The 27,705-nt window shown below is 35.5% G+C and overlaps 1 protein-coding gene across 3 annotated transcripts in view; it reads left to right on the top strand.

The window, feature by feature from the left end:
* GABRA2 (gamma-aminobutyric acid type A receptor subunit alpha2) overlaps positions 1 to 27,225 on the top strand; it is a 65,263-nt gene extending 38,038 nt beyond the window's left edge. For all 3 annotated transcript variants that reach the window (XM_038134871.1, XM_038134870.1, XM_038134869.1), the window contains exons 5-10: positions 1,393 to 1,613; positions 3,903 to 3,985; positions 6,891 to 7,034; positions 7,826 to 7,978; positions 15,934 to 16,136; positions 20,144 to 27,225. In XM_038134871.1, the coding sequence (XP_037990799.1) occupies positions 1,393 to 1,613; positions 3,903 to 3,985; positions 6,891 to 7,034; positions 7,826 to 7,978; positions 15,934 to 16,136; positions 20,144 to 20,452 (1,113 nt within the window). In that variant the 3' untranslated portion in view covers positions 20,453 to 27,225. The remainder of the gene's footprint in view (positions 1 to 1,392; positions 1,614 to 3,902; positions 3,986 to 6,890; positions 7,035 to 7,825; positions 7,979 to 15,933; positions 16,137 to 20,143) is intronic.
* The last annotated feature ends 480 nt before the right edge of the window (positions 27,226 to 27,705 follow it).

Here is a 27,705-nt window from a genome sequence, read left to right as displayed (position 1 = left end):
TCACTGTTCATAAAGAGAACTGCTTTCTCTCCTGCCCCTGTCATGCTCCTTCACATAACAAAATTCTCTTTCCTTTATTCCTCATTCTCTCCTTAGCCTCTGGCCCTGACCTGGAAAAGGTCCTCACAGCTCTTTGGCTCACAGACCAAAGGAGCTGAAGAGAGCTGTCACTTGTCTCTGTCTAGTCAGCACTCCTTTTGTATTGCTGTACGATTGATGGAGAAGAACCTTAAGCCTTGTTAATCAGCACACAAGGGAGCCAGCAGAAAATGATGGAGGCTGATAAGTTCCTTGAAGTCACTTTTCCCTTGAAAATTTTATATTGGTTAAATTTTATCAGGCCTTGTCCATTCAAAGTAATTTACTTGAAAATGGTCTGTGCAGAGCAATTGCAGTAGCACAGACTGTTGCAGCATACTAATATTTTGAAGTCATGAGACCACATTTTGTACCTGTCCAACAAAACTAAATTGCACCAAGGTAGCATTTGCCAGTACCCCGAATACAGTTTGCTTCCAACATAGTTTTTAAGCTCTCGCATATCCAGTTTTTATGCTGTGCTGACAGAAGCAAAACACGAAATCCATTTACAGTTCCATTTTGAGGATAGCTGATGAATTTACATTATCAATGTTTAATCAGCTTGTTGTTTGTTTATGTTGTGGTTTAACCCCAGCCAGCAACCAACTAAACAGCAACGAAACCCACCAGATGGGATACCCAGCCTGTTGACACAGGCATCTGGTCTAGGTCATCAGTCTGTTTTTGCTTGCATCCTTTTCTTCCCACTGTACTGCCTTCCCAAGTCTGGGCATCAGAGTGAGGGTCACCAGGCAGTGTGTGTCACCTGTTAATCATCAGCTGCTGTTTCCTACCTATGTACTTTTGTTCATAAAATCCACACTGCTATAGAGCCTTACATTCTTCTTTGGAAAAATCTTACGTCATTCTGCTTGAATATAATGTACCCCTTATGGGTTGCCTTGTTTCCTTCCAGGCTCAGCCATTCTCCATGCTCTTGAAAGGTTGGGTCACTCTACCGGAGAAGATACTGAAAGAACTATTTAATATTTTGGTTTTTTTTCTTACTTTCCTTCCTTACTGTGTTTACTCTAATTACCCAGGTCACAGATACTTTGTATATCAGATACAAATATTGAAAGAGTTCAATATAAAAACAACACCTAGCAATCATGAAGAAGAATGTCATACCCTTAATACACTGACTTCCTGCTTATTGTTCTCAGTACTATACTATTTTTTGTGATAATTGTTCTCCCGTGACAATTTTGCCAAGGGAATTTTGCAAACAAAGCTTTTCTATTTTTGTTCTCAGAAAGCAGATTAGTGTTTCATTGTGTCAAAAAAACCCACATATTTATTCCATTACAGGAATACACGATAGATGTGTTCTTCCGTCAGAGATGGAAGGATGAGAGATTAAAATTTAAAGGCCCAATGAACATTCTTCGACTGAACAACCTAATGGCCAGCAAGATCTGGACCCCAGATACATTTTTTCACAATGGGAAGAAGTCAGTGGCTCATAACATGACAATGCCAAACAAGCTTCTACGAATTCAGGATGATGGGACACTCTTGTACACCATGAGGTATGCCTGTTCATCTCTACTCAAGCTATTTCTTGATGGGATTTTTCCATTGAACAATTAAATCAGGTTTCAGGAGAACTATCATTTGTTTTATTTTTCTCTAAGCAGAAGGAAAGCTAGAAAAATGTATGTTTTGTTTCCAGTTCTGTCAAGTCTCTTGGCTGATAATAAGTTAGATCAGTTTTCCTATGTGTGCCTCAATTTTTGTAATGCATTGAAGATAATGAACACCTGAATAAAGTTAAGTGAGACCTTCAGGTAGAGTTTACCAACCCTGTTTTAGAATGATTAAAATAATTTAGGAGTTGAGCCTGTTACTGCAGCCATTATTCTGAATATGTGAGCCCCTAAGCAAAATTTTTATTAAGATCAGGGGAAATAAAACAACAGGGCAAGAATGAAGAGGTAATAAGGTCTCAAATCCTTTCCAGCAAGAGCTAAAGGGAAAATATGTCTTACTGGTAATTACTGTTTTTATTCTATATAATTAAAATATTTAACTTAAAATTTTAATTTTTTATCTTGTGTATCATTTGTAGCTAAGATAAATATTGTGCCTGGTAAAATGTATTAAATTTTCTTAGAAAATTGAATATAGAATATGAAAAATTATAAAAAGTCATGTATAGACAGATATTAGTGGCATTTTTATGAGACTGATTTCTTCTTTGGTAACTCTTTTGGCAATAATGTTATCTATATGAATTTTTTGAATATTTTACCCAAGTTTCCAGTAGCCCTTGACTTAGTTTTTTTCTTTTTCTTGGAGAATACTTAATAAATTGAAGTTGTCATGAATGTTGACTTTAAAACCCGAGCCTAACTAAGATAGAAAATGTGAGCTTCAAAGTTAAGATGTACTGTGGTACTTTTTCCATGCAGCCATGCCAGCATCCCTGAAATCCAGTTTTACTGCCCAGCTCTGAAACCCTGACACTATTGAGTGTTGATGGGCAGACTGCTGATGATATTGGATGACATGGTGCTTGGAGAGATTCAGAAAAGTTTGCTTGAATGAAATTCAGGCTCCCTACGTTGTATTTTTGCTTTGGCCCAAATCAATATTTGAGAATTATCTGTCAAAGCTGACTGAAATTCTCTTTCTCCAGAGAGTATGATAATCATATACTATAAATTATGGGAAATACTGTTTGAAACCATTATGAAGCATAAGCTGGGTCAGGTTAATTATAATTGACTAAGCATTTTTGTTATGTTGGTTCTCAGGGTATGAGGTTAATGTGTCCACTGATCTAACTGTTTTGCCTAGATTTTAAACAGCTATTTTTATCATGTCTGCAGAAAATGATTGTGTGATTTACATCAGAAGCTCATGCAGTTCTTTCCTTTGCCTTCAGCGGCTTGCTGATTCTTATCTCTCAGTGCCCTTTGAATTCAGATAAACATTCCTGGGGAGCAGAGGAGTAGAAATATGAAATATTTTTTGGTGGAAGGCTGGGAGAATATGGCGAGAGAATACAATGACTAGGAATCACTGGGAATGCAGAAGGATGTAACTGATGTTTGGGGCTGGATGAAGAGGAAGAAAAGGCATACAGAAAAAAGTCTCTACCTAGAGAAGACTTAAAGCATAGGAAGGGGAAACATAGGGTTTTTTCTTGGCTTTTTTAAAAAATTAAAAATAATGGAGAAGTCCATGAAAAGGTTTCTTCAAATTGTTTTAAATTATTTTTATTATAGTAATCCCCCTATACAAAACTGGGATATTTCACAAAATGGGCAAAAGTGGATGCTTTGTTAACATACTGTCACACTTTACATAAATATAAAGAATAATCACTAGTAACAGGGAGAATGAGCAGCAGCAATCTTTTGAAAGAACACAAATATTTTTTCTCTGTATCTACCCTTCAAACTGTAAAAAAAAGTTGAATTCAAAAGACTGGAGTAGGGTTCTTTGGCAAGTTAATTGTATTTTAGATGCTTTTTAACAAGCCTTTAAGAGCTGTAGTAGCACATATGTACCATAGAATATTCTAAAAGAAAATTATTTTTCTTAACAGCCTGGCAGTACTTAATTTGTATTTTTCTGTAAATGACCTTTGTAATAATTTTGAGGTCAGCTTTTACAGGTTCTTGATATGATAAGTAAATGCCTTTCAAAAGAACACATCAAATGGAAGAAGTAAAAGCTGATTTAAATTCTTGTTAGTTTAATACAAAATTTCAATTCAGTCTACTAAATTGGCATGAACTCTTAATTGCTGTGGAACTGATTTTCTTGTCCTGCTAAATTACTTCAATGCATAGAGATCTTTTGCCTTTTAGGCTTACAGTCCAAGCTGAATGTCCAATGCACTTGGAGGACTTCCCTATGGATGCTCACTCGTGCCCACTGAAATTTGGCAGCTGTAAGTATATAATGGGAATTAGAGCCTCTGATTAGTTAATATCTAACATTTCTCAGCATAATTTTGTTTCAGTAAATTGTTACATGAGAAATACAAACCACGAGACGGGACTTAAAAAAAAATCTGTAACTTGACACATCAAAATCTCTTTTCTCTATTCAAGTATTGTGTCTTCTAGTGTATTTTAAAGATTTCATTACTCCAGTTAACAATAAGCACCCTGCACGTGATCAAAACTCTGCACTGGTCTACTTTCATTGCAGTGTGCAAATCACACTGACGAACACAGAACTGGATGCACACAGCCTGTGTAGTATTAACAAAGAGCAGATCAAGGAATTCAGTGAGTGGGTTTTTTAAATTTATCACCAAAAATTATTTTTTCTTTATTGTTAACAATATTTTTAATGTTCTTACTCAAGAAAGGCAATAACAAAGGGCTTTATGTGGTAAAAAATTTCATTCTTTAGTGAATCTGCATGTTACAGACAGGTGGAATTTGACCTCACTGGTATTATTTTTAACAGCAGCATTATTCCACTGTCTTAGATTACGGCCATTCTTCTTCTTCTTCATTATATATATTTCATGTTTTACACTAAAAGCTTTATTTTTTTTTCCTTTGGCTGCAGCCTACATTCTCTGCTGGGCCCAGGATAGAAAATTGAGGTTTTTTGAGGTAACAAGTTAAAGCCTATAAATTCTGGCTGACTTTACAATAATTTTAGCAACCACAGAATACAAAACATGGGATATACTGCCACTAAGGACCTTCTTGACCACATGATGCTTGTCATAGCACTGTGCTATTGTGCACACTCTCTCCATCATGCTCCAATATCCCTTTTCCTTGGAGTTTGTGGCAAATTAAACAAAGCCTGTGCTTCTGATGATGTTTCCACATTTGAAGGAATCTTAGCTATGGAGATAAAAGATCATTAAAATGAATACTATTTGCATCATGGAGTCTTTTCTTGCCCCCTCAGTATTTGTAATGCATAATGCAGCCTAAATTACACTACAGATGTTAGCCAAAATCGACTGCTGACTAATAATATTTACATATATGTACCCAGCAAGGCATGTTGGATTTATAAGGTGTTGCAGGGAAAAAAAACCCTCCTATATAGCCTCAAAACAGCTTGAAAACTCCCATAATAATGGAACTTGTACTCAGGCCAAAAGGCTGCTTCCTTCAGGATCAGCTTTAGGTTGGAAACCTTTATGAGTAGGTGTATTAGACTTTATGTGAACCACTTCCTTTTTTGTCTTTTTTTTGGTCTTGATTATTTGTTTTTCTTAGCAGCTTGCTCTTTTTCCCTGCCTGTGATTTTCTAATAATCAGAGGAATTCTGAATGTGAGCAATGTGATTTTTAAAAAAGTGTATTTCATTTCCCTCAAAGTCACCTGTGCCCCATCCTGTTGGCACATTCAGGGGACTCTTATTTCTGTTCATTTTGAATGGCTTCACACACATTTTATTTCTTTACCTAGGACTCTATTCTAGACAACTGTGCATTTTTCAGCTTTTATTCTGGGATAGAATCTGAATGATGAATAGTGGTGAAAATAAGCAGGAATCCTGAGGATTTTGGTTTAACCAAGGCAAGTTTGCCAGTGGTATATATTTGTCACAGCTCTTCATATGCTGCTAATCTTACGTTGCTAGGAGGATCATCAGCATGTATGAATGTCTCTTTTTATACATAAGAGAAAAACTGAATGTATGGCAGAAGCTGTAGCTTAATAGATTGATTTTCTTTATTCTTTTCAAAAAGTCTAGCTGACAGTGAAGAGAATGGAGACAAATCAACAATTTGCCATACTGCTGGTTTGCATTAAAGCAGAGATATTTTTGTGTAAAGCTGGAAGGATACATGGGAAGTGTTAAAAATCTCTACTTGCTACCCACCTGCTAGATTTTGTTAGTCATGCAATTTACAGCTAGTTACATGAAGAAGCTACTTTCTGAGCCTCTAGAGATTTCTCAAGTGAAAATGTTTGCAGACCAACAGTAATGATGCTTTACTTTTTAATTGCACTGCAATTATGGTGTAGGATTTAAAATGTACTTGTCTCAGTCAATCAAAATGAACACCCAACTTCCTCCATCCGTGGTTTACCCTTTTTCTTTCATATTCCATTTGTTAATTGCATTTAGAGTGGAAAAACTTTCAGGACATACTGGTTTTGTTTTTGTTTTTTTTTTTTTCCTTACTTACTGGAGAGGCATTAGGGCTGTTCAAAATACAGTGTTGATTTGCTTTCATACTAGTTTATTTTGAGAGACCAGGCTAAATGTATGTTTGATCATGAATGTACTGAGAGAGCAGCCTGTTTAATGTTGGTGTGTCCCCCAGAATGATGGACACCAGTGAGATTTAAGAGGGTAGGCAGAACAAGGTACCAAGGTGTTTTCACAGCTGGCTTCCCATATTTAAGTCTGGATTTCAACTAATAATAAAATTCTTGTCATACATCCCCGAAGTTGAGCGCAGAGACAATGGAAGGTCAGAACTATACAAGAATGAAATTTTAAAAAAATTGTGTGTCCTAAATCTTGCAAATTGTTCTTCTTTTCATCTGCCTTATCACAAATTATAGGATACATATAATAACTAATCTCTGACAAGTCTTTTAACAGTGTAGAAGAGATGTTGTTTGTAGTTTAATGGAAATAAATTGTGGTTAGTAAGATCACAAGTGAGTGCCCTGTTCCCATGCTACAATAGGCACTTTATAGTAAAGCTATTTTAAACAACAAAAGATATTTTTACCACATAATTTTAAATTCTTTGGGGTGAGTTTTAGTTGAAAAATAAGTAGCTCTTGTAATTCTGTGAGTTTTGATGGATGCTGTTTAATTTAAATTGTTGATGAAATATTTTACCTTGTTTCCCACAGATGCATACACAACTTCAGAAGTGACATACATTTGGACTTACAATGCTTCAGATTCAGTGCAAGTGGCACCAGATGGCTCAAGACTGAATCAATATGATCTTTTAGGTCAAACAATTGGAAAAGAGACAGTTAAGTCAAGTACAGGTTAGTAAAAAATATTTTGAAATATCTTGGAGAAAAAGGCAGTTACTGGCTGTGAAAACTATATTCCAGGTGGTGTTAAAGGCTTCTGAAAAAAATGTTGCAAAATGTGATCTATTAGGCATGTACCGTACAAGTAACACAAACAGCACTTTGCTAATTCTTTCAAGTTAAAATTAACTGGTGATAGCAGAGGTGAACTTGCCCTCAGTAAGTGTTTTTTAAAATGCTGTCTAGACCTTCATGTTTAATCCTAACATTTGTAACCCAGGGTTGGGATATTTGTTAAATTTTATATTGTAAATGACATCAATTTTGTCTATTAAATAGTAAAGCAGACAGGTTTCAGCTATGTTTCCCTTCCATCATGTTTTTCACATTAAACACTGGACTATTCTGCTAGACTCGAGACTGTTCCTGCATGTGCCGGGCTGTGATGGACCCCCATGACTGCTTTCTAATCATGATTAAATTCTCAGAGAGCTGTTGTGTGAATGCAGAGAGTTGCTTATAAGCAACTCCTTCAAGGCTGAAGTACTCAGTGCATACAAGAGTTCCTGGAAGTTTCTTAACACTCATCTTTCATGGAACACAGTGGGAATAAGAAATAGCTGTACTCGAAATCTTTCTTATACTCTATAGGATGCTTTCTATTACAAAATACCTTTGGTACAATATAACCCTAGAACATTTGTTTCACATAAATATAGCAAATGTTCTCTTATCAAAGAAATGGACTTTCTTAAGATGATAACCTTTTGTTTCATTGTATTTTGTTTGTTTGTGGCACATAGGTGAATATACAGTAATGACGGCTCATTTTCACTTGAAGAGAAAAATTGGTTATTTTGTCATTCAGACTTACCTCCCCTGTATCATGACTGTCATTCTGTCTCAAGTGTCATTCTGGCTGAACAGAGAATCTGTACCTGCCAGGACAGTCTTTGGTGAGTATACTGAGTAGCATTAGCTCTTTTTGCAATAGCTGAAGATGCTAGAAAGTACTTCTGAAGTAAAGGGCTTTTTCATTCAAGTTGAAATGTTTGTAGAATGTGATATGATTTCTAGTCCAAAAAGCTTTCAACTGCAGCTTACACATCTCCTGAGAATCCCAAAGGTCTTGGAAATTAGTACATGCAAGCAAACTGTCCTCATATCCTTGACTCTTAAGAGGAAAAAAAAATTACAGAATAGAAAAAGATGATAATGTTTCTATTTAAAAAGTAAATTTCGTAAACTTAGATGATTTTCTGAAAGATCTTACTTGGTATTATCCAAGTATTCTGGTTCTTTAATAAGCAAATTTCTAAATTTCTTTGTAAATTAGACAAATTAAATTTGAATTTGTTGAATTATTTGTGCTAAAATTTCAAGCTGAAGTTCTTTTAAAGAAACCCTGTTCTGGGGGCTCGGGAAACACTTTTTCACTAATTCAAATTGGAGATTACTGTGAGGCAGGTTCAGCAGAGCAATAAAATGGTGTTTCTCAAAGTAAAAAATGTCTTTCTTACTTGCAAAGCAAAGTTCATTTAGTTTGTCTGTTTTTAAAGAAAAAGAGATTAGCACAATAAAATTATTGCCTGTGTGGAATCAGCCATCAAAAATGCTGCATAAATTGTATGCTTAGTCATCAGTAAGCACCGTGTACTCTTCAAAAAATAGGACAAACTCAAATGCATATTAAATATGATGCACAGCAAAGCATTTACTGTCTCTCCTGGTAGAGAACATGCCACACAAAGCACTGTGAAAATTGCAGGTTTGAAAATGAGCCTTACAGAAGTCAGATTAAATGGGCCAGTAGTTTCAGTGGGACCAAAATTCTACCATGGTTTTCCAGGCAGCTATCAGGCAGATTCTTTGTCTTTCTTCAAATTTTTCTGTGAATTTATCTATTTTTGATCATGAAAATGTACACTCCTGTTTTCCAGCCTTGCAAGTACACTGTCAAATCCTTCTATATGTCTGTCATTGCCCTTTTCTGTATCCACTCCAATACATACAGGACAGTGTCACTGGTTTCTCCAAAAAAAGTCTTACATCTGCTCTTCCTAAAATGCACTCTCTGTTACTGTTTCACTGTCAACAAGGTGCTCCATCCATAACAAGGCCCTTGGATAATTTTCCTGAAATGTGTTCCTTCCTGCACACCTCTTTTTTGTTCTTGATTTATTTTCTGTTTAATTTATATTTTTTTTAGAAATAAGTAGTATCTGCATGGCAGCCTGCTGCTGGGGGTTTAGTATAACATGGATAATGAAGTGTCCTGCTTCAGGATGTCTTGAGGGAAGTGCATAGGAGGGCCACAAGAACAGAATCACACCACTCAGTGACACCAAACCTGAAATATCTTTACTAAAAATGATGGGTTTGTTGTAGACATAGCAGTTTTATGCTAGTATTTTATTCCTGCCACACAGACATGAACCCTATATGCCACTAAGGGCTCTGTGCCCTCCAGGCACCCTCAACCCAGGGAAACAAGACACATCCAGGCTCTGCCTTTTGGAGAAACGTTAGCCCTAGCATGCAGCATTTGCTCCTCAGGCTTAGCCTTTTTCATTAGGTTGGGTTGGATTTTCCCTGAGGAGGAATTTTATAGCATTCTTTTACACTCTAGATGAGATTGTCAGCATAAGCTGCCAATGGGCTCTCTAAATACACAGCCTCAGGTGGATCTCCCAGGCTTTCTCCATACCTACTGGCAGCAATTGTCACTGGGATTTCTGATACCCTCTGGTCTCTTGCCTAAATTTGTTACAAAAATGTGCAGTTAGTCAGAGTTTCATAACAAAGTTCCTCTATAGCTCTTCAGTGGTTTTTGAGCATATTGAAATATTCTTGCCAGTTGGAGCTGGGCTGGTACACTCAAGGTTTCATCTGGGTGATACTTTGAAGTAGACCCCATCCAGTGACAAAAGAAGCTCATACTACAGTTACGTTAATGAAACGAGCTACATTCAGCAGAGAATACAGAAACTGTAGGGGGTATTCCTTTTATTCATCATACTTAATTTTTAGTTTTTATATGGAGTAGTCACTTGTTAGATACCCATCTTTGCATTGTATATTAAATATATCAATTTTCAAATATAATTAAACAGAAGTTACGGGTTTGACAAAGTGTTTTTGAAAATCAATGAGAAATTTATATCAATGACCTTCTTGAGAGCTAAGGACCAACCACTGGAATACTGTTTCAAAGAAACATAACTTCTAGTTATTCAAAGCACCACTTAGCATGTGTTATTTTATGGGTGAAAGAAGTTACTTTTCCCTTTTTATTCTCTTGCAATGTGGTTTCAAGTTCTAGGCTAACATTAAGGGTTGGTATAATGAGGCTTATTTTATAGTTGAGCTCTTCAATCCCTTTTCTTTATGGCATCTATTTAACATTACTATATTGCTTCAACTTTGCTTTAAATTATTGGAAAAAGAAAGTTTCGTCATCGTTGATTAAATAAGTCTTGAATGTGTTTTCTCTAGCAGATAAATCTGATTGCATTCTTAATGAAAGAGAATAAGAGTGGTTTATAATGCCTTCATTTAGTGCAAGAATACAATCTGTTTCATTTAGTAATGTGTTTATTTTTATGCATTTAGTGTCAACAATATTAGCAAAACTAATCTTGTGCAGCTTATTGGATTCTTGCTTTGTTTTCAGTGGGTCATAGCACTTAAAGGCATCACATGTGTTTGAATAGCAGCATTAGACGCAGGTGACAGAAATCAGAAATTAGTTTTCTTAGTTCCACAGTTATCTCTGCTTTAACTCACGTGGAGTATCAATAAGAATGATAAAATAAATGTAGTTAGGTATATAATCTTTGTTAACTGAAGCAGGAAAGAACAAAAATTAGTCTTATTATTTATTATATTTAAATTCACATAATTCTTAAATTCAGTATGTTCTTTTGTCAGTTCACTGTGATAATTTTATTGTTACTCTGAGTTTCTGTGTCTGTTCTTGTTGTGGATCCTTTCCATGGGGTGCAGTCCTTCAGGAACAGAGTGCTCCAGCATGGATCCCCTGTGGAGCCACAGGTCCTGCTGGAAGCCCGCTCCTGCACAGGTTTTCCGTAGTGTCACAGCTTCCTCCAGGCATTCAGCTGTTCTTTTGTGGGGTCCTCCATGGGCTGGAGGTTGATCTCTGCTCCACCGTGGACCTCTTTGTGGGCTGCAGGGGCACAGCTGCTTCCCCATGGCTTTCACCACAGGCTGCAGGGGGATCTCATCTCTGGTGCCTGCAGCACCTCCTCTCTCTCCCTCTCCACTGACCTAGGTGTCTGCAGAGGTGTTTCTGGCACATATTCTCACTTGTCTTCTCTGGCTGCAGTTGCTTCTGCTCAATATAATTTTTTCTTCATCTTAAATATGTCATCCCAGAGGCACTGGCAGTGTTGCTCTTGGGCTTGGCCTTGGCCAGCAGTTGTGGGTCCCTCTTGAAACTGGCTGGCTTTGGATCTCTCTGGCATGGAGGAAGCTCCTGGCAGCTTCTCACAGAAGCCACTGCTGCAGCCCCCCACTACCAAAACCTTGCCATGCAAACCCAAAGCAACATTTTTATTGTGACACTACAGAAAGAGGAACCCAAGAAAAGTTCAGATTTGTTCTCTGGTTATTTTTACATGGGAATTGAATAATAGAAACCCGACCTTTTGAACAAGTCTATAAATACAAAGTAAATTTTCCCATTTCATTGAAAAAAATCTCCATTGTCTTTATTCTTCTCTCCTTCCACATGCTGCAGATTATCTTTTGTGCCCTTAGAGATATCCCGCCACTCACACATTTCTGTTTATAATTTTTTAATTTGGAATTTCTGCTAAATGTAGATATAATAATTTAGTGATAGGCATTGGGTAGTGGAAAACTAGCCCTGAGTAAGAGACTGAGCTGGCTGCAAACAAACCAGTATGTCTCCTCAACTTGGTTATGTGAGAAGACACTAGTTCATATTCCAGGGGTGGCATAATTGCATGCAACTTTTCCTGGAGTTGGGCTAAATAGCATTTGCCATTTGGCTTTGGGAATAAACTTGTCTGTTGCTCAATAGGAAATTGTGTTCCATTGCTCAGTATTGATGCAGTGAAGCAGCATGGTACCCACTTCACCATATGGATACATAGCTTACCCAGCTGATTCAATTCAACTTTTCTGGAAATAGATTTTGTTATGGTTCTTGTCTCCCAAGCTATTAAAAAGGCTGATTGGTGTTGTTATTTTAGTGAAAAGGGTAGACAGAGTAGCTTGAGCTATTTTCTATAATCTTTCTCTCTATGGTTGCTCACACTTACCTGCTGGTGTTCAAGCAAAATCACAGTACACTCCTTTTGTATTCCATTCCCTGCTAACACATTTACCTTGAGTAAATAAAAGCAAACAGCATTGTGTGTAGCGAAATGGTTATGGTGCAATGCTTTAATATCATGCTATATACAGAATTTTAAACTTTTGTTTAAAAGTTGGTTTAAAATTTGGTCTTGGAGTAATAAAATGAAGTGGTAATTTGTATCTCTGAAATGGTCAAGTATCTTCTCTTTCTGCTGGTATTTGTATTTATGAATCTCTTTGGGTTTTGGACCAGGTTGGATATCTAATTACCAAAACACATTTGCAATTGCTGTTAAAAAAATTGAACAATGAAATTAATTTCCTAAATTTAAAAAAATAGTGATTTATCAATCCTTTTGTGATATGTTCTTCAACCATTATGTGTAATTAATAAATGTGGGCATAAAGTAGTTATCTTGACAGATTTTAGCTTAAATATATATGTGTTAACTCCTCCAATTTCCAGTCTTTGTTTCCAGTTAGACATTTCTAGTTTTTCAGGTTACCTCTTCCACTGTTATAAGCATAACAGAGCTGCTGTTTTTCAGAGGTACAAGTTTAGTGCCAGTGCAAAGTGTTGAATTTGCAGGTCTGGAGATGGATTTTCTCTCTCCAGTAAGCAAATGTTGTTTCAAAAGCAGCACCTTAAAAAAAAAAAAAAAAAAAATCCCAGGCAATCAAATAGCTCCAGTCTTGGCTGGAATGGATAAACCTTTAGTGATAGAAGATATTTAGCTTTATAGGCATGCACTGCTGAGAACAAACCTTGTAAGGATGTTTACTGTTAAGTAAAAAATGCTTGGTCTTCTTTGGAGAAAGAAGGTGGTTGGATGGTTTATTTTTTGTATCTTTTTCAAAGACAAACTGATGACTGCTCATGGTCCCTTACAAAATAATATGTGACTGTTTCTTCTAGCATCAATTCAGTTGCCACATCTGCTGGGTGCTGGGCTATAGAAGAGGGTTCTTGCCCTGTATGTAAGCTGTTTTTCTACATCATAGTGATAAATCATGCAGTCTTTACATAGCCTTTTAAATGTTTCTTTTGACCACTTCATTGTAGGGGCAGCAATCTACTTGCTGTTTTTTATAGCAATTTTAGTTCACTAGTGTTATGAATTAGATGAGCAATAAGGAACACTCTTGTTCTGATCAGTGTATGGGTTTTGTGAGGTTTTAAGTTAAATCTTTGTGAAATAAATGAATTTTGTTTTTTTCAAGTTGACCATGTTCTTCCACATTCACAACTTTTCAGTCCTCTCAGGTTTAGCAGTGGCAAGGAGGCAGGTTATTTCCATTCAGTCCTTTTTCATAAAGAAGACTTGATAAAACTGATTTTTCAAATTAACTATAATGTGCAAAATCATATCTTTTCTCTGAAGAAGAATAGCAATCTAAAAGGACTAGAGAATCCTAAACTGACAGATACTACAGATGAAATTTTCTGTCCAATTTTTCCCATTCAATTCAGGTTAAATGACTATGGTAGCTTGAACATCACTGAATTACAGAGTGAAAGAATAAATGAAAGTATGTTGGCAATGGTCTGACAGTGTGCTGCTTGATTAGCATTTGGGTCACAAAGTGGTGTAACTTGCTGAACTTTTTAGAGAAATTGTCAAGTGGTAGCATGTGGTAACAAGATATAAATTCACAATGTTTTAACTGTGACTAGGAAAGGTCAGCAGTAAATCTTAAATCAGATTTCTGAAGAAGTCAATGTGGTTTCCAGAAGATTAATTTACTCTATAAAGTGGGATTTAAACTGAGCAATACCTTAGCAACTGTATATATTTACATGTGGATAAGGTCACCTTATATCTGAGAAACATTCACTTTACTGATACCTCTGTATAATTATAATGATTTATCTGCAGCTCAGGACCACAGTTAAAATTTACATATGATAATTTCAAATGTAAGATAAGGTGTCTTTTCCTTGAGGTGCTGAAAATAATTAAGCCATATGTTCTGTAAGCATTAGGAAAGACTAAGTTCTTTACAAAATATATTTTGTCTACGGATTTTCATTCTGTTCTGTATGATAGCTGCTTCCTTTTCATTGTATAGCCTAGTAGATGCCAACAGTGTCATGGCTGATTCCAGGCCACCCACTTCTTTAATTTATGGAGGCTGAAAAACAGCAATTAGAGATTTATGTTTGCTAAGGTGTCTCCTGTGTGACTCAGCAGGTTGCTTCTGTGTGTTGTTTTCCCTGCTGCACAGACCTTTGAAAGCACTGAGGCTGAGTCCACTTAGCTTTGCTCTGTCACCCTTTGTGGCACCTTCAGAGATGGAGAATCTTTACTGGAGGGATGAAAATTGTGAAGTCTGAGGAGTTCTCAGTAGATGCAATTGCTGCCTCTCTTCTCTTTCAAACAGTGGTTAAAATTGCTTCTTCTCTTGTAGCAGAAGGAAAATCAGAGCTGTGTTGATCCTCCAGAACCCAGGTGACAGATTGCTGACAGCAGAAGATCTGGCTTAGGGAGAGTGACTTTACTTTCTCTTGGGAAGCCTCCTACACCAGTTTTATGAGTGTGTATTTGTTGAAGCTGTGATGTGCTGTTACTAATATTTCTGCCATGGCATCTCCTTTGCCTGTCAGAGTGAAGTGTAGGTTTGCTGATGTGTACTGAGTATATCACTTCGTGCTGCCTTTAATTCTGCAGACGTACTTAATGGTGTGCCACAAAGGGAATAGTTTAGTTTGTCTACATGTGATTCAGCCTGAGGTGGGAGAACTGATTTACTTAAGGAGTGGAGACTGTATTTATGGCTGTGGATTTCTGCTTGCTAAGTCTGACTCAGACAAAAGTTCTTCTCTTCCTTTCCTCCCATGTATCTTCTTCCTGATTCTTTTGGGAGGGATTTTTTTTTTTTTTTACTGGATCCTCATTATGTAAAAAGTACTGCAAAGTTCTTTTAGTAACTGCCACAGTGAATGCACAGCCTTCCTGTATCACCAACTCCTGTTTTCTGACACATAATACAGTTACAATAATCAGTCATTTCAAATCAATGCTGTTCTAGAATACAATCCATGTTACCTGAATGAGAACGTACCCTGTTTATGTCTTTGAGTATGTCACTGAATGTAAGACAGCCACTGTAAAGAAAAAAAATTATCATAAAAAAAGTGTCTTTGTGTGGTAATTTCAGTAAATATGGGTGCCAAACCTGCAGCCATTGCAGAGAAGCCAGCTACCAAACATTAACCTATTAATCATTATTACTCTAATGTTGCTAAATATTATGAATCTGTGAAAAAATTATTAATTTTTTCCTTACAATAACCTATCCTGCCCTGACAAGTTAAAAAATTATTTTCTATAAGTAAAATCATCAGCTCATTTAAAAAGGAAAGTTTAGACAAGAAATTGAACTGAAATTACTTCAAAGGAAAATCCAGATACAACATTTAATACAATTCTAGCAATGTTTGTCACCAACTTAGAAAAAAAAATTCATTGTGTTTCAAAAGCATACCATGATATTTTTTGGTTTGTTTTTGCTAACGTTCAAAATCCAAGTAAAATTGTTGATGTTTTGTTTTTGTGTCCCCTTGCAGGAGTAACAACTGTGTTGACAATGACAACACTGAGCATCAGTGCTCGAAATTCACTCCCCAAAGTAGCATATGCAACAGCTATGGATTGGTTTATTGCTGTTTGTTATGCATTTGTATTCTCTGCATTAATTGAATTTGCAACTGTAAATTATTTCACAAAACGAGGATGGGCCTGGGATGGAAAAAGTGTAGTGAATGATAAGGTAAGTCCCAAGGAAATAGTCCTATTTCCAGTCAATTACCTAAATCAGCTCTAATATATTGTTATGATATTTTGCTATATAAGAAAAAAAAAAAAAGCTTTAAATCAAAAGAATGTACATGTATTTTCTGTCCTGAACAGGAATATTTCTGCCCTTATGCTAATCTCATTTGGTCTCACTAATCCAGATTTGGTTATCAAGAATGTTATTTTTTTATTTTGGGAACTGCCTGTCTTGTGTTTTGACTCCTCAGATACAACTGTTTATCTGGTTGTTCATAAAATTTAATCCAAATTATGTTGGTGGATCACTTTTTGTATTTTTTAATTCAGTTGAATTGGAAATAAAAAAAAATACATACATGTATAATATATGTTAATTTTCATGCTATGTAAGGTTTAGAAAAGCGAATTAATATCCATGTATGTAAGTAGTACAAATAACAAAATTTTGAACTTCTGAACATTTCCAGTATTCTGAAACTTATTCCTAATGATAGCTAGACATTAATTTTAAAACCACTTTAGATAGCAGATGTACAAAATTCTTTACCTATGATGTGTTGATGCTTTGAGTACACAGAAATACAGTCATGCCTTAATTTTCTGTTCTTTATAATGGTGTAGCCATGATGGAATGAAGAAGTTTTGACCGGATAGAATTTCTCATTTCACAAACAGAATGAGCTAGTGACATACCTAAATTTGTGTATTTGCAGTTTAGAATTGTAGTAACACAGAACAATTATTAAAGCTCACTTGTTTTGACTGACTTAATATATTTTATCCTTTTTTCCTATCTCAATCCTTGATTTTACCAATGAAAACAGATTTCTTCTGAAAAATACTCTGATTTCTGTGATCCTTCTTAAAACAGGATAGAATTTTATTTGCTTCCTAAATGATTACAGTAAATGTGAAGCAGGTTTCATTAACTGATTTCTCATCATTTTGAATGCATAAAGAAGCATGCATAAAGAAGCAATTAATAAAGAAGCAAAATATTCAGCTAATAGTAAAGGAGAATTAGAAGAAATGTTCATTCTTCATAATTCCCTGTGAATTCTGGAAGGGCATGAACTATCCATAACTTCAGGATCTGTTACCTCCTGCTAGAGCTAAATCAGGGCAAGTTTATCAGCATGTCATGAGTGAAGCTTTTCAGACTGGCACATTATGCCAGGTATTGCCATTATTACAATAATGGCAGTTATAATTGTAATAATATAGGGAGCCCTTATAAACTCTCTGATCATCCTTTGGTTATTCCTTTAAAGTACAACAGTGTTGTCTCATGATCTTAGGAGTGGCAATAGGTTAAAAGCTAGGCAGTATTCCTTCCCTAGGAGTGACAATAGCATCCATTACATCCATACATTCCATCCATGCGTCCAGTTCTCTTCTTTCTTCAAACTGACTTAACAAAAAGATAAACTTTTAACATAGCCATAGTTTCTCATACAAAAATATGGTTCAGCTTTATTATGCAGGTCTCATCAATGGTATTACAGATGCCTTTTAAAAATATACTAATTGTGTCTGAAAGGAAGGACTTATAGATGAATTAAAGTGTTCCTCTCATAATTTGATTTGGTAATTTGCTCTTTTTTTTAGCTGAAGGCATCTGTACAACTAAAGCCAGGCTTACTCTTCACTAATTAAAATGAAATATGTTTCCTCAGTGACAGTCATCTGTGTTCACATTATTTGGAAATTCTTGTTTAAGTGCTGTTGACAGGGAATTTGCCTCACAAGAAGGCAGGTGCAGGGAAAAGCTACATATTTGATCAACTATTTTTTACACTCCAGTCGATAAGGAGCAATGCTGAATTCCCAACTGATTCCCAGATTCTCTTTTTATGTGACACCATCTCCTAAGACAAGGTATTTTAGGCACACCATCCAGCCATGAAGATCTTAGCAAGATTTCTAGATGGCCCAAATAAATATCAAATTGGATGTAATTTAAAACCAAAATTGTAAATGGAATAGATGCCTCCCAGTGAAGTAAAAAACTGAACTGCACCTATATCAGAAATGTCACGAGAATTCCCTTACTTGTGTCACTTCCATCAGATTAAAAATGAAAACAAACCAATACAACTGATGATTTCTTATATGATCCAGAAGTTAGTTTTTTTTTTCATCTGATTAATTCTGTATTTTGTGGAAGAGATGGAATAAATCTAATATTTATTTGCTTGCCTCTGAATTACATACATATATTTTAAATTACATTATATTATTGTATCATTTTATATATAAATGATACATGTTATATTTATATGTATGTAAATAATATATATATTGCTTCCTGAGAAACTGCCTTCCATTCTCTCTTGTAGGTTATTAGAAATTCCTTAGTCTGAGATTGCTGCAAAGCATTGGATCAATTTACAGCATTACAGTCTTATTGCAGAACTAGTCTGTGAACCTATGTTTTGGTCTAAAATCCCAAGCCTGTATTCATTCCCTGTACATCCCCATGCCCATGTGTATACATGGACTCTCCTGTGAACTGCCCCTGGTTGAACTTTAGTCCTTTGAAAGCATACACAGTCCCATAACAGCACAGAACTGGTGAAGTTGGAATTGACCTCTGGAGATCATTAAATTTATCTCCCCCAGTGCAAGCAGGGTCAGCTAGGGATGGTTGCTCAGGGTCATTGTCCAGATTTTTTTTTATAATATTTTTGAAGATGAAGATTCCACAACCTCTCTAGGTAACCTATGCCAGCGCTAGGTCATGCTCATAGTAAAAATGGGAGGTTTTTTAATACTTATGTGGAATATTCTGTATTTAATTTTGTGCTCATTGCTTCTTGTCCTTCAATTGTATTTCACAGGGGAAAATCTAGCCTTTTTTCTCAGCTACTTATATACATTGACAAGACTCCCCCTGAGCCTTCTCCTTTCCAGGCTGAACAGCCCCAGCTCTCGTGGCCTTTTGTATTTCAGATGCTTCAGGCTTTAAATCCTCTCTGTGGTCCTTCACTAGACTAGTTTCATTCTGTCCATGTCTCTCTTGAGCTGGGAAGCACAGAACTGGATCCAGCACTCCAGATGTGCCTCACCAGAGCTGAGTTAAAGGGAATGATCAGAACAGGAGGCTGTTGGCCTTTGTTTCTGTGAGGGCTCACTGCTAGCTTGTGTTCAACTTGGTGGCCACCTGGACTCCCTGGGCTTTTTCTACAAAGTGTCTATCTAACCTATTAGCCTCAACCTGCATGGTGCATAGCTTATTCCTCCCCAGGTGCAGGACTTAAACTGACCTTTTCTGAGCTTCATTAAATTAATTCCATCCCACTATTCTTATCTTCTGCTGTTTTTGGGGTTCTTAGTCCTGCTTTTATCATTGTTATGCCTTTTTAACCAATAATTTATGAAAAACTGAAATAGTTCTGGGGCTAAAGCTCAGCTCAGTTCTAAAACTATCTGTCTGGATTCCTTCTTTGACTTAATAGCAATCTCTTCCTGACCTCTCTATGTGTGTGTCTATGTATATATACGTGTAAACACATTTCTCCAGAGTCTGTAAAAATGAATACCCTGAACTGAAATTCATGTATTTATTAGTGGTATGTAGTGACATACCCAAATAATAGTCATGCTAGTTTAATGTGAGAAAGGTGGCCTAATTTTAATTTTGCTACCATGACGGGTAATCTTCACAGAAAACATTGTAAAGAACTTGCAATTCTCTTGTAAGGAGACAGATGCAAAGCCACTACAGAAAGGGCAACTCTTCTCCACTTATGTTTACAATCACAGTAACAGGGACTTCCTCATATAACTTCAGTAGGGCATTTGATGTTGCAAGGGCAACCTTATGTCACCTCATCCTTCTTTTTGGATAGACTGGAAATGTCTTTCTTTAGATCTCAATTTTTTGGCATGGTATTTATTTTAATATGCTCACTTGTTTCTTTTACTTTTGATATTATGTTTTATTAAGTCTATTCTGGCAAATACACATGAAATATTTAACTTCCTGCTGTCTTCCAATAGAAAAAAGAAAAAGCATCTGTCATTAAGAAAAACAATGCCTATGCAGTGGCTGTTGCCAACTATGCTCCAAATATTACCAAGGACTCAGTGCTACCAACCATCTCCAAGAGTGCTACAACTGCAGAACCCAACAAGGCAAAACCAGAAGCGAAGCCACAAGAAGCAAAGAAGACATTCAACAGTGTTAGCAAAATTGACAGAATGTCTAGAATAGTGTTTCCAGTCTTATTTGGTACTTTTAATTTAGTGTATTGGGCTACATATTTAAACAGGGAGCCTGTCTTACTTGGCTTTGCACCATCAACCTAAAAGCTGACTTGCACTGAGGACTAAATCATCATTCTAATCAGATAGGTTGTTCGCTATGTACAGTCCGACTAATAACTGCTAATCTGTGAACCATTCTGTACAGTGTGTATATAAATGTCTTGTCTGTGTGTCTCCAAAGGAGGGACACAGCGTTAATTCATGGGTCTGTAAACAGATAGCACCCATGGCAAATACAGCCAGCTCTTTAAAAGTTAAACCCAGGGGACTTCTGTTAAACTAGGATTCAAATATACAGAATTATATTCTCTCCGTACAATGAGATGAAGATGTGATCCTACATAATTATTTAGGAGCAGTATTTTTTTAATTTAAAGTTAAAATATTTTTCTATAAAGTAACTAATTCTACTTTAGTGAAAGGAACTGTCATTTAAAAAAGTAATTTTTTAAAAAGGTGTAATTGTTTCATACAATAGCAGTACCCATGTACATAACAGAGTACAGAGGTCGTACAGTTCTGCTCTTCACATTCTGGATACAAGTTAGATCGAAGAGGTAGTAAACACTACTGTATGGCAAAAGCCACAAGTTTCTTACTTCTGTCCTCTTTGAAGTTGTTAATAAATTCATCTAATTGATTTCAGGAAAAAAAGGGTAAATCAAATTCAATATATCAACCAACTTCTGCTAGTGAGATATTTTTTCACTGTTTTATTTATTTTATATTAATAAGCTGGATTTTCTGGTTCAGCAAAGCTGGACTTTTTAATTATTATTTTTGATTTTGTTCTTAATTGAATTATTTTCAGGTTTATAGAATCACTCAGAAATTTTTCAGGTTTAAGTTTATCAGTAATATCATATACTTTTTTTCTTTGCTTGATGTTTTTCTAAAGCCTGCCATTACAATATTTACCTGTATTTGTCCCAGGAAGCACTGTTTTCAAGGGAAACAAGAACCATGATTTAAGTTCAGGAATATGTCCATATAATAAAATTTACTGCTGCTTTTGTAAATTGCAACTTTACATTTCGCTGACATAACTTTACAACAACTTTGTATACTAGAAATGATTTTGCTAAGATTTGAATGTTATTTTTTTAATAAAAGGTCATGCATCATCAGTAGGCATTAACTGTATTTCATATACACAAATATAACAAAATTGGATCTGCCACTGGCAATTTTATAAGAACATTTAATACTATCAGTAAAATTGTTTTTCTTCTGAGCCTTTGCAAAGATTCTTTATGCCCCTAAAGGCCTGGTAAATCATAGCATAAATAATAATTGTGTACTGTATTTAGATTTTAGTAAACTTGGCCAATCAAAAATATTTTGATTCACACATACATTAGCAGTTATTAGTTGACCTTTAAAAAGATACACCTTTATGATGATGTCTTCTAGTAGAGACATATGTAGTCGTATAGTGTCATTTATTGCAGTTTTGTACAGTAACTTGAGTATAGTGCATAAAATAGATATGTTCAGAGTTTAAAAAAAGTTGTACAAATATTTCTAAAATCAAATAAAAGAGTATCTTAAGACATGGAAGTGTGCTAAAAACAACAAAGAGAAACACTGCTTTCTTTTGCTGATTTATTTTCTTGCTTTTTCTTTGCTTTTGATGTGATTCTGTTTTGTACTTTGTGTGACAGTATAGATGCCAAGGTCACAAATGCATATTATAAATAGAATTAGTAGTTAAGACAGAGTTGACATCAGTGAAAAAAAGACTTTTAGTAGGTTATAAAAGAAAGGGAGCAGCATGGACAAGGTGTGTATCCCTTGAATTCCCTCTAATTAAACTGTCAGACTAAACCTTTCTCATCAACAGTAGCTTAAAAATGAGCACTTTACTCAGAACATTAAAATAAAAATATCCTTATTTTCATATATATTTATATGTAAATGTAGATCTTCCATGTAACATGGAGATGTGTGCAATAGTGTGATTATGAACAAAAGGCTAGAAGGCAAGCAATAAAAAAAGGGTTTTTTCATGGTATAAGCATACATTTTAAAAATGTTTTGTTTGTAAATTAAAAATTTTCCCTTCAACATCACGTTGTCCAGGTATTAATAAATATATAAATATGTACATATGTACAAATAATTGTAAATATTAGCACTGTAGAAAAATCCCTTCACTTTTAGCTCTGTTTTTGGCAAAGGGCTCTGACTGTATAGTTTAATGGAGGCCCCTGCTAAAATGCTCTTGAACTTGAATAGCTCGATTATGTTTTCTGTGGCTGAGGTCTCCTTTCCTGTGACCTACTGAGAGTTCTTACCTTCTGTTCTTATTGGCAAGATCTAGGGACTCTCCAAACCTCACCAGACTGGGGTGTGAGAAACAGAGGTTTGTGTTTCACCCTTGGCTACATCCCAGGTACTCAAACCCTTCACAGTGTTGAAACTCTTGTGTATTTCTCCGTGCACGACACTGTATAGTCAGAAGTCTCCCCATGCCAAATATGAGTGTGCTCAGTCATGTTGAATTACCTGATAAGGAAGGATCTTGCATCCTTATCCAAGAATGGGACCTCCTCAAAGGCTTTCAATGGTAAAGTCTCCTCCAGCAAGACTTCTCTGGAAAATACCATTTGGGTAACTCAGAGCTGCATGCAAAAAGCCCATCTTCAGTTTGCACAAGAAGCCCGAGCTCATGTTAGTCAGCCCTGCTGCTACCATTTTCATTAGGTACAACTATTTTGTCATTCACTGATGCTTTTCTCTACACTTGCTTGAGTCAGTATAAAAGACAGGTGTTTATCACATGGTAAAGTTACACTTATTGCCCACTTACATGGAAAAGTAGGCCTACTATATAAACTCAGTGAAAAAAAAAATCCAAAACATTTAAAATATATTCATGCAGTTATTGTGGGCATCAGCAAGGATTTTAAATGGGCATGCTCCAGAAAATTGAGTAAATTGTCAACATTAAAGCAATCTCCTTCTATAGGAAGAAGGAGTATGCTTTACTGTTTCACTGCTGAAACATTTACAGTGGCCCAACTGAGGACAGATAAATTTGTAAGACTACCAACTGGATAAGTGAATATAAATGTGAAGATGGGAGCATTGTGCAAGGAATACCAGAATACAAGAGTTAAGCCTTACTTTCCTTTAGAAGGAATCTAAAGGATGTCATTTCATTTACTATAGAATCTGTGACTGGGATTTTAAAATTAATGTCACAAATCTATGTGTCAAATATGTAGAGGTTTCCTATAATTTGAGTAAATCTTGCAGGTATTAAATACTTAAAATGGGGAATATGAGTGAGAAAATGCAAGTGACTTTTCTATCAAGGACTTGCACATGGAATCTGCCAGTGAATTTTTTGGTTGACATATTAATCTAACCTACTTCTCCTATTATTCTTGGGTCAGTATGTCATATTTTATGATTTAAGAAATTAATAAAATAAATACAAAGATAAAACACTGTGGTAAAGTTAGATTGGAATTGCAGTAATTCTAAATGAGGTTTATGAAGTAGGCTTCCAGTGTAGTACTGGGGCAGATACTTCTGGATGCATGTGTCAGTTAATTTAACAGTAATTTATAAATCAGCATGAAAAGTAGAGATCAACACAGTTTATCAGCCAGAGTTGTCTGCTGGAGACTTCATGACAGAAGAGTAGAAAATTCTCAATTATGCTGTGGCCAATTAAATTACCTCCACCTGTCATATGTGAGATAATTCAACTTGTAACTGCTGCATTGTTGAGCATCTTTAAAAAAAATATTATGGTAGGTGTTCTGAGATATGAGCTTTAGTTTGGCAGACCACTCATACAACTGAACATTATTCTAAATTAAGGAGCCAATTTCCTCATATAGTCGCAGGAAAGAGCATCTAGAGACTGAATGGGAGCCTTACTGAATCGCCTTCCCTTCCCAGTGGTTACAAATAAAGTACAGGGTGATGAGACTTTTCAAAAGCGACCAAAAACTGTCTGCATGAAATCAACCAGAAGCAGCAGGGAGGAGGTAGGGATGTATGGGGGAGGAAAGGAGAAAAGAGAGCTCACAAATTGCTTTGTTACCATGGCAGTGGAATGTGAGATAACTGAGGAGGAAGTCGCTGAGGGAGGTAATGTGTATTTTTGTTTCAGCTTAAGTTCTGAGCCTTCACTGCCACATGTGAGTAGTGGACAGTAACTTCTAGAGCACATAAAATGGAAATACTTGTATAATTCTACTGAACTTGAGGGACACGAGTTGTGCCTTTGAAAGTGAGAGGCCTCTAGTGACTGCTTTGTGAAAACAGACCATGCAATTCTGTGTGTCTCCTGCTGTTTGGAACATCTTGGGTGGAAGGAGAAAAGAAGCTTCAGAAATTAAGTAGAATTTTGTTAGTTCTACACGTTGTTTTCTTAAAAAGCATGGCTTTCACTTAAGCACAGAGAGTCAGCACTCACCCTACATACCTCTCATTCCTATTCTGAAAGCTTAGTAGTGCATAGGTTTTGCCTTTGGCCTTCACAAAACAGATGAAGTCTGTGCTGCTGAACATTACCACTCCTAACAAATCTGCATGAAAGATTATTTCAGTGTGGATACAAAGCTATCATCATCTATGCCCAGTTATGTGCAGACACATAATGCTAAAATTTATAAAGCCATGCAATGAGTTTTAGAGTAGAGGAAGAAAACATTTTAAAATAAACCCTGTAAGTTAAAGGGCTTAATTTAAAAAACACAGTTTGGCATTTGTAGAAGTAACTAAACATACCTAAATAGACTCTCTGAATGTGATATAATTTCATGTCACATATAAAGTTTTTGTCTTACATAAATGCTAAAATAATTATGTGAATTTGTGTAAAAGTCAGATCGCCCTTCAGCCTTGAGTAAAGTGAGTGGTTCTTAATAAAGCAGTGTTAGGATTCCTTCCATCTCATCCCAGCGCCGGCGAACCTCCTGCTAGAATGCTCTTAGTGCACAATATAAATTCAAGTTACATCCCTTTAATATCTTTTTTTTCTCCTTAGTCAAGGCAACCTCCACCTCATTTCCGTAGATGACCCGAACTCCCTAAAAAATAGAATTTTTAATTATTTTTTAAATCCCATTATTAATTACAGTCACCTGAGAATCACTGAGTGACTTTAGGTCTTTAGTAGTAGAAAATTAAAGGATCAAAACTTTGTTACAATGCCTGGAATATGTTAATTGCATAAAATGTTTTCTTTCTCTCTACTTTAAACCACTTAATTTTCTAGATTCAAATATTTCTAGGTGAATCTTTTAACTCATGTTTTTGGAGTCTGTGATTATATCTTACTGGAAGAGGATAAATTTTGAGAGCTTGACATCTCTGATGGAGATCAGGGCAAAATTTGCACTGAATTTAAAATAAAACTAATTTACATCCTCATCATATTTATCTCTATCAGTGAAGTCAGTAAGGACTTTTCCAGAAGAGGAGTACAGCTAACTACACCTGGGCTTTCCTTTGGATATGGGTTGTCAGTTCTTTAATCCATGAAAATAAGCCCTTAAAAGAAGTGTCAACCATACTGGAATACAGAGCTTTATCTGTTTTTTTCTTGATATTTATTAATGCCCTTTAAGAATATTGTGAAAGTGCTGTAAGTTAGGATGAGGTGATGACACTAACAAAAAGTAATTTGGAGGATACTTTAAAATATGCAAGATAATGTATACTCTTCCTCTGGTGATGGAGTCTACATAAATATATATGATTATATTTTTATTGTTGGATAATTTAAAAGTTCTATTTTGCTTTCAAATTATTTACATAATGTGAATACTTTACTTGATAAGGTGTTCTGGAGTGTGTCCTTATGCATTCAAGGTTTTTAACGATTGCAGTGAGTGCTTTCATTCACCTGATATTAAAAGGGGTGAGCTTCAACAGGTTGAAGTGTTTTATTCGCTTTCCTATACTTTATCCCTCAAACTACGCCATTGAGGATGGATGGAAATAGTGAATAGAACAAGATATTATTACTTTGATCAACTGCTTTTGATATTCTTTATTAGATGTTCATTTTGGCTGAATTTATCAGTTTATAGGCTACTGTAGCTTAGCAATAGCACGGAATGCAATGTAGTACTTTACATCTGTTAGAATACATATGCACCGTATCTATAAACTGTTAAAATATCAGTTCCTAAACTGCACCCCTTCACCCTCTCCCCTCCAAATAGTCACTTTATTAGGAAACATTTGAAGGCACTTTAATTTTAATGGAAGTGATTACACTAAATGTTGTTATACTTGATTAAAAAAAATAGTAAAAACAAAGTGGTCTCTGATTCATACATGGTTTGCAATTTCTCAGCTGGGCTGGAGTCAGAAAACATTTATGCATTGTATGACACATCTGCTTTAGTGAGTCACTTAGGTGTGAAAATGTATAGGATTTGAAAAATAGGCACTCCCAGTATATTAAAAAAGAAATAAGGGAATGGGAAGAATGAAACCAATAATTTTGAAATTAAACACCAATCAAATATGCACAATAAGAAACTGCATGATAAATGTAAGTATACTTAACCTTGAACATCAATGTCATATAAAATCTTCTGGGTGACAGTTTACTTATTTAGTAGGTTTCATAGTTATAAATAATTAAAGAAGATTATAATATTCTGTAATTTGTGACCTTGTTTTAACTGGGAAAATCGTTACTTTTCTAAAATGTAAAAGAAATAACTGGATTTATGTTTGAATGTGTCACTGCTTGCTGTTGAAGAATATTTATTAACCACATGCAAAATATTGCTTAACATTATCTTTTTGTACTTCTTATTAAAGTTAATTTAAATATAGCACATTTTGTAATTTTGTTTTTAATGATTTGACAGCACAAACATTTGATTCTCTTCATGTCTTCTCTCTTAGGACTTGTATGTGAGGTTTTCATTTTCCTGTTTTTAAACAACCCATTACAGCCTCTACGAAGGTGCTTTTTTATTAAAGACAGTATTTCCCAAAGGGAACAAACAATATCTTGAAAAAAAAATATTCCTCAGCTTAACAGATTTCTTGTTTATTTAATGAGAATACCCTCATGTATTCATATTACAAATGGCAATGTTTCACATTTTCTGAAGGTTATGAAACATGTTGCTGCTGGGTGTACACTAACAACCAAATGATGCGGAGCACAAGAAACTTACTACCAGACAGCTTAATTAGTCAGTGGGAGTATATGGGGTAACAAAGCTTACTTAGAAACAAACAGAAGACTATACTGTTAGTAAGGTGTGGGTTTGGATTTGTTTGGGTTTTTTTTTGCTTTAAAATGA

The sequence above is a fragment of the Motacilla alba genome, chromosome 4 (assembly GCF_015832195.1).
Source record: "Motacilla alba alba isolate MOTALB_02 chromosome 4, Motacilla_alba_V1.0_pri, whole genome shotgun sequence".
Lineage (NCBI taxonomy): Eukaryota > Metazoa > Chordata > Aves > Passeriformes > Motacillidae > Motacilla > Motacilla alba.
Note: the sequence above shows the minus strand (reverse complement) of the source record. Positions and strands in the feature narration are given on the sequence as shown.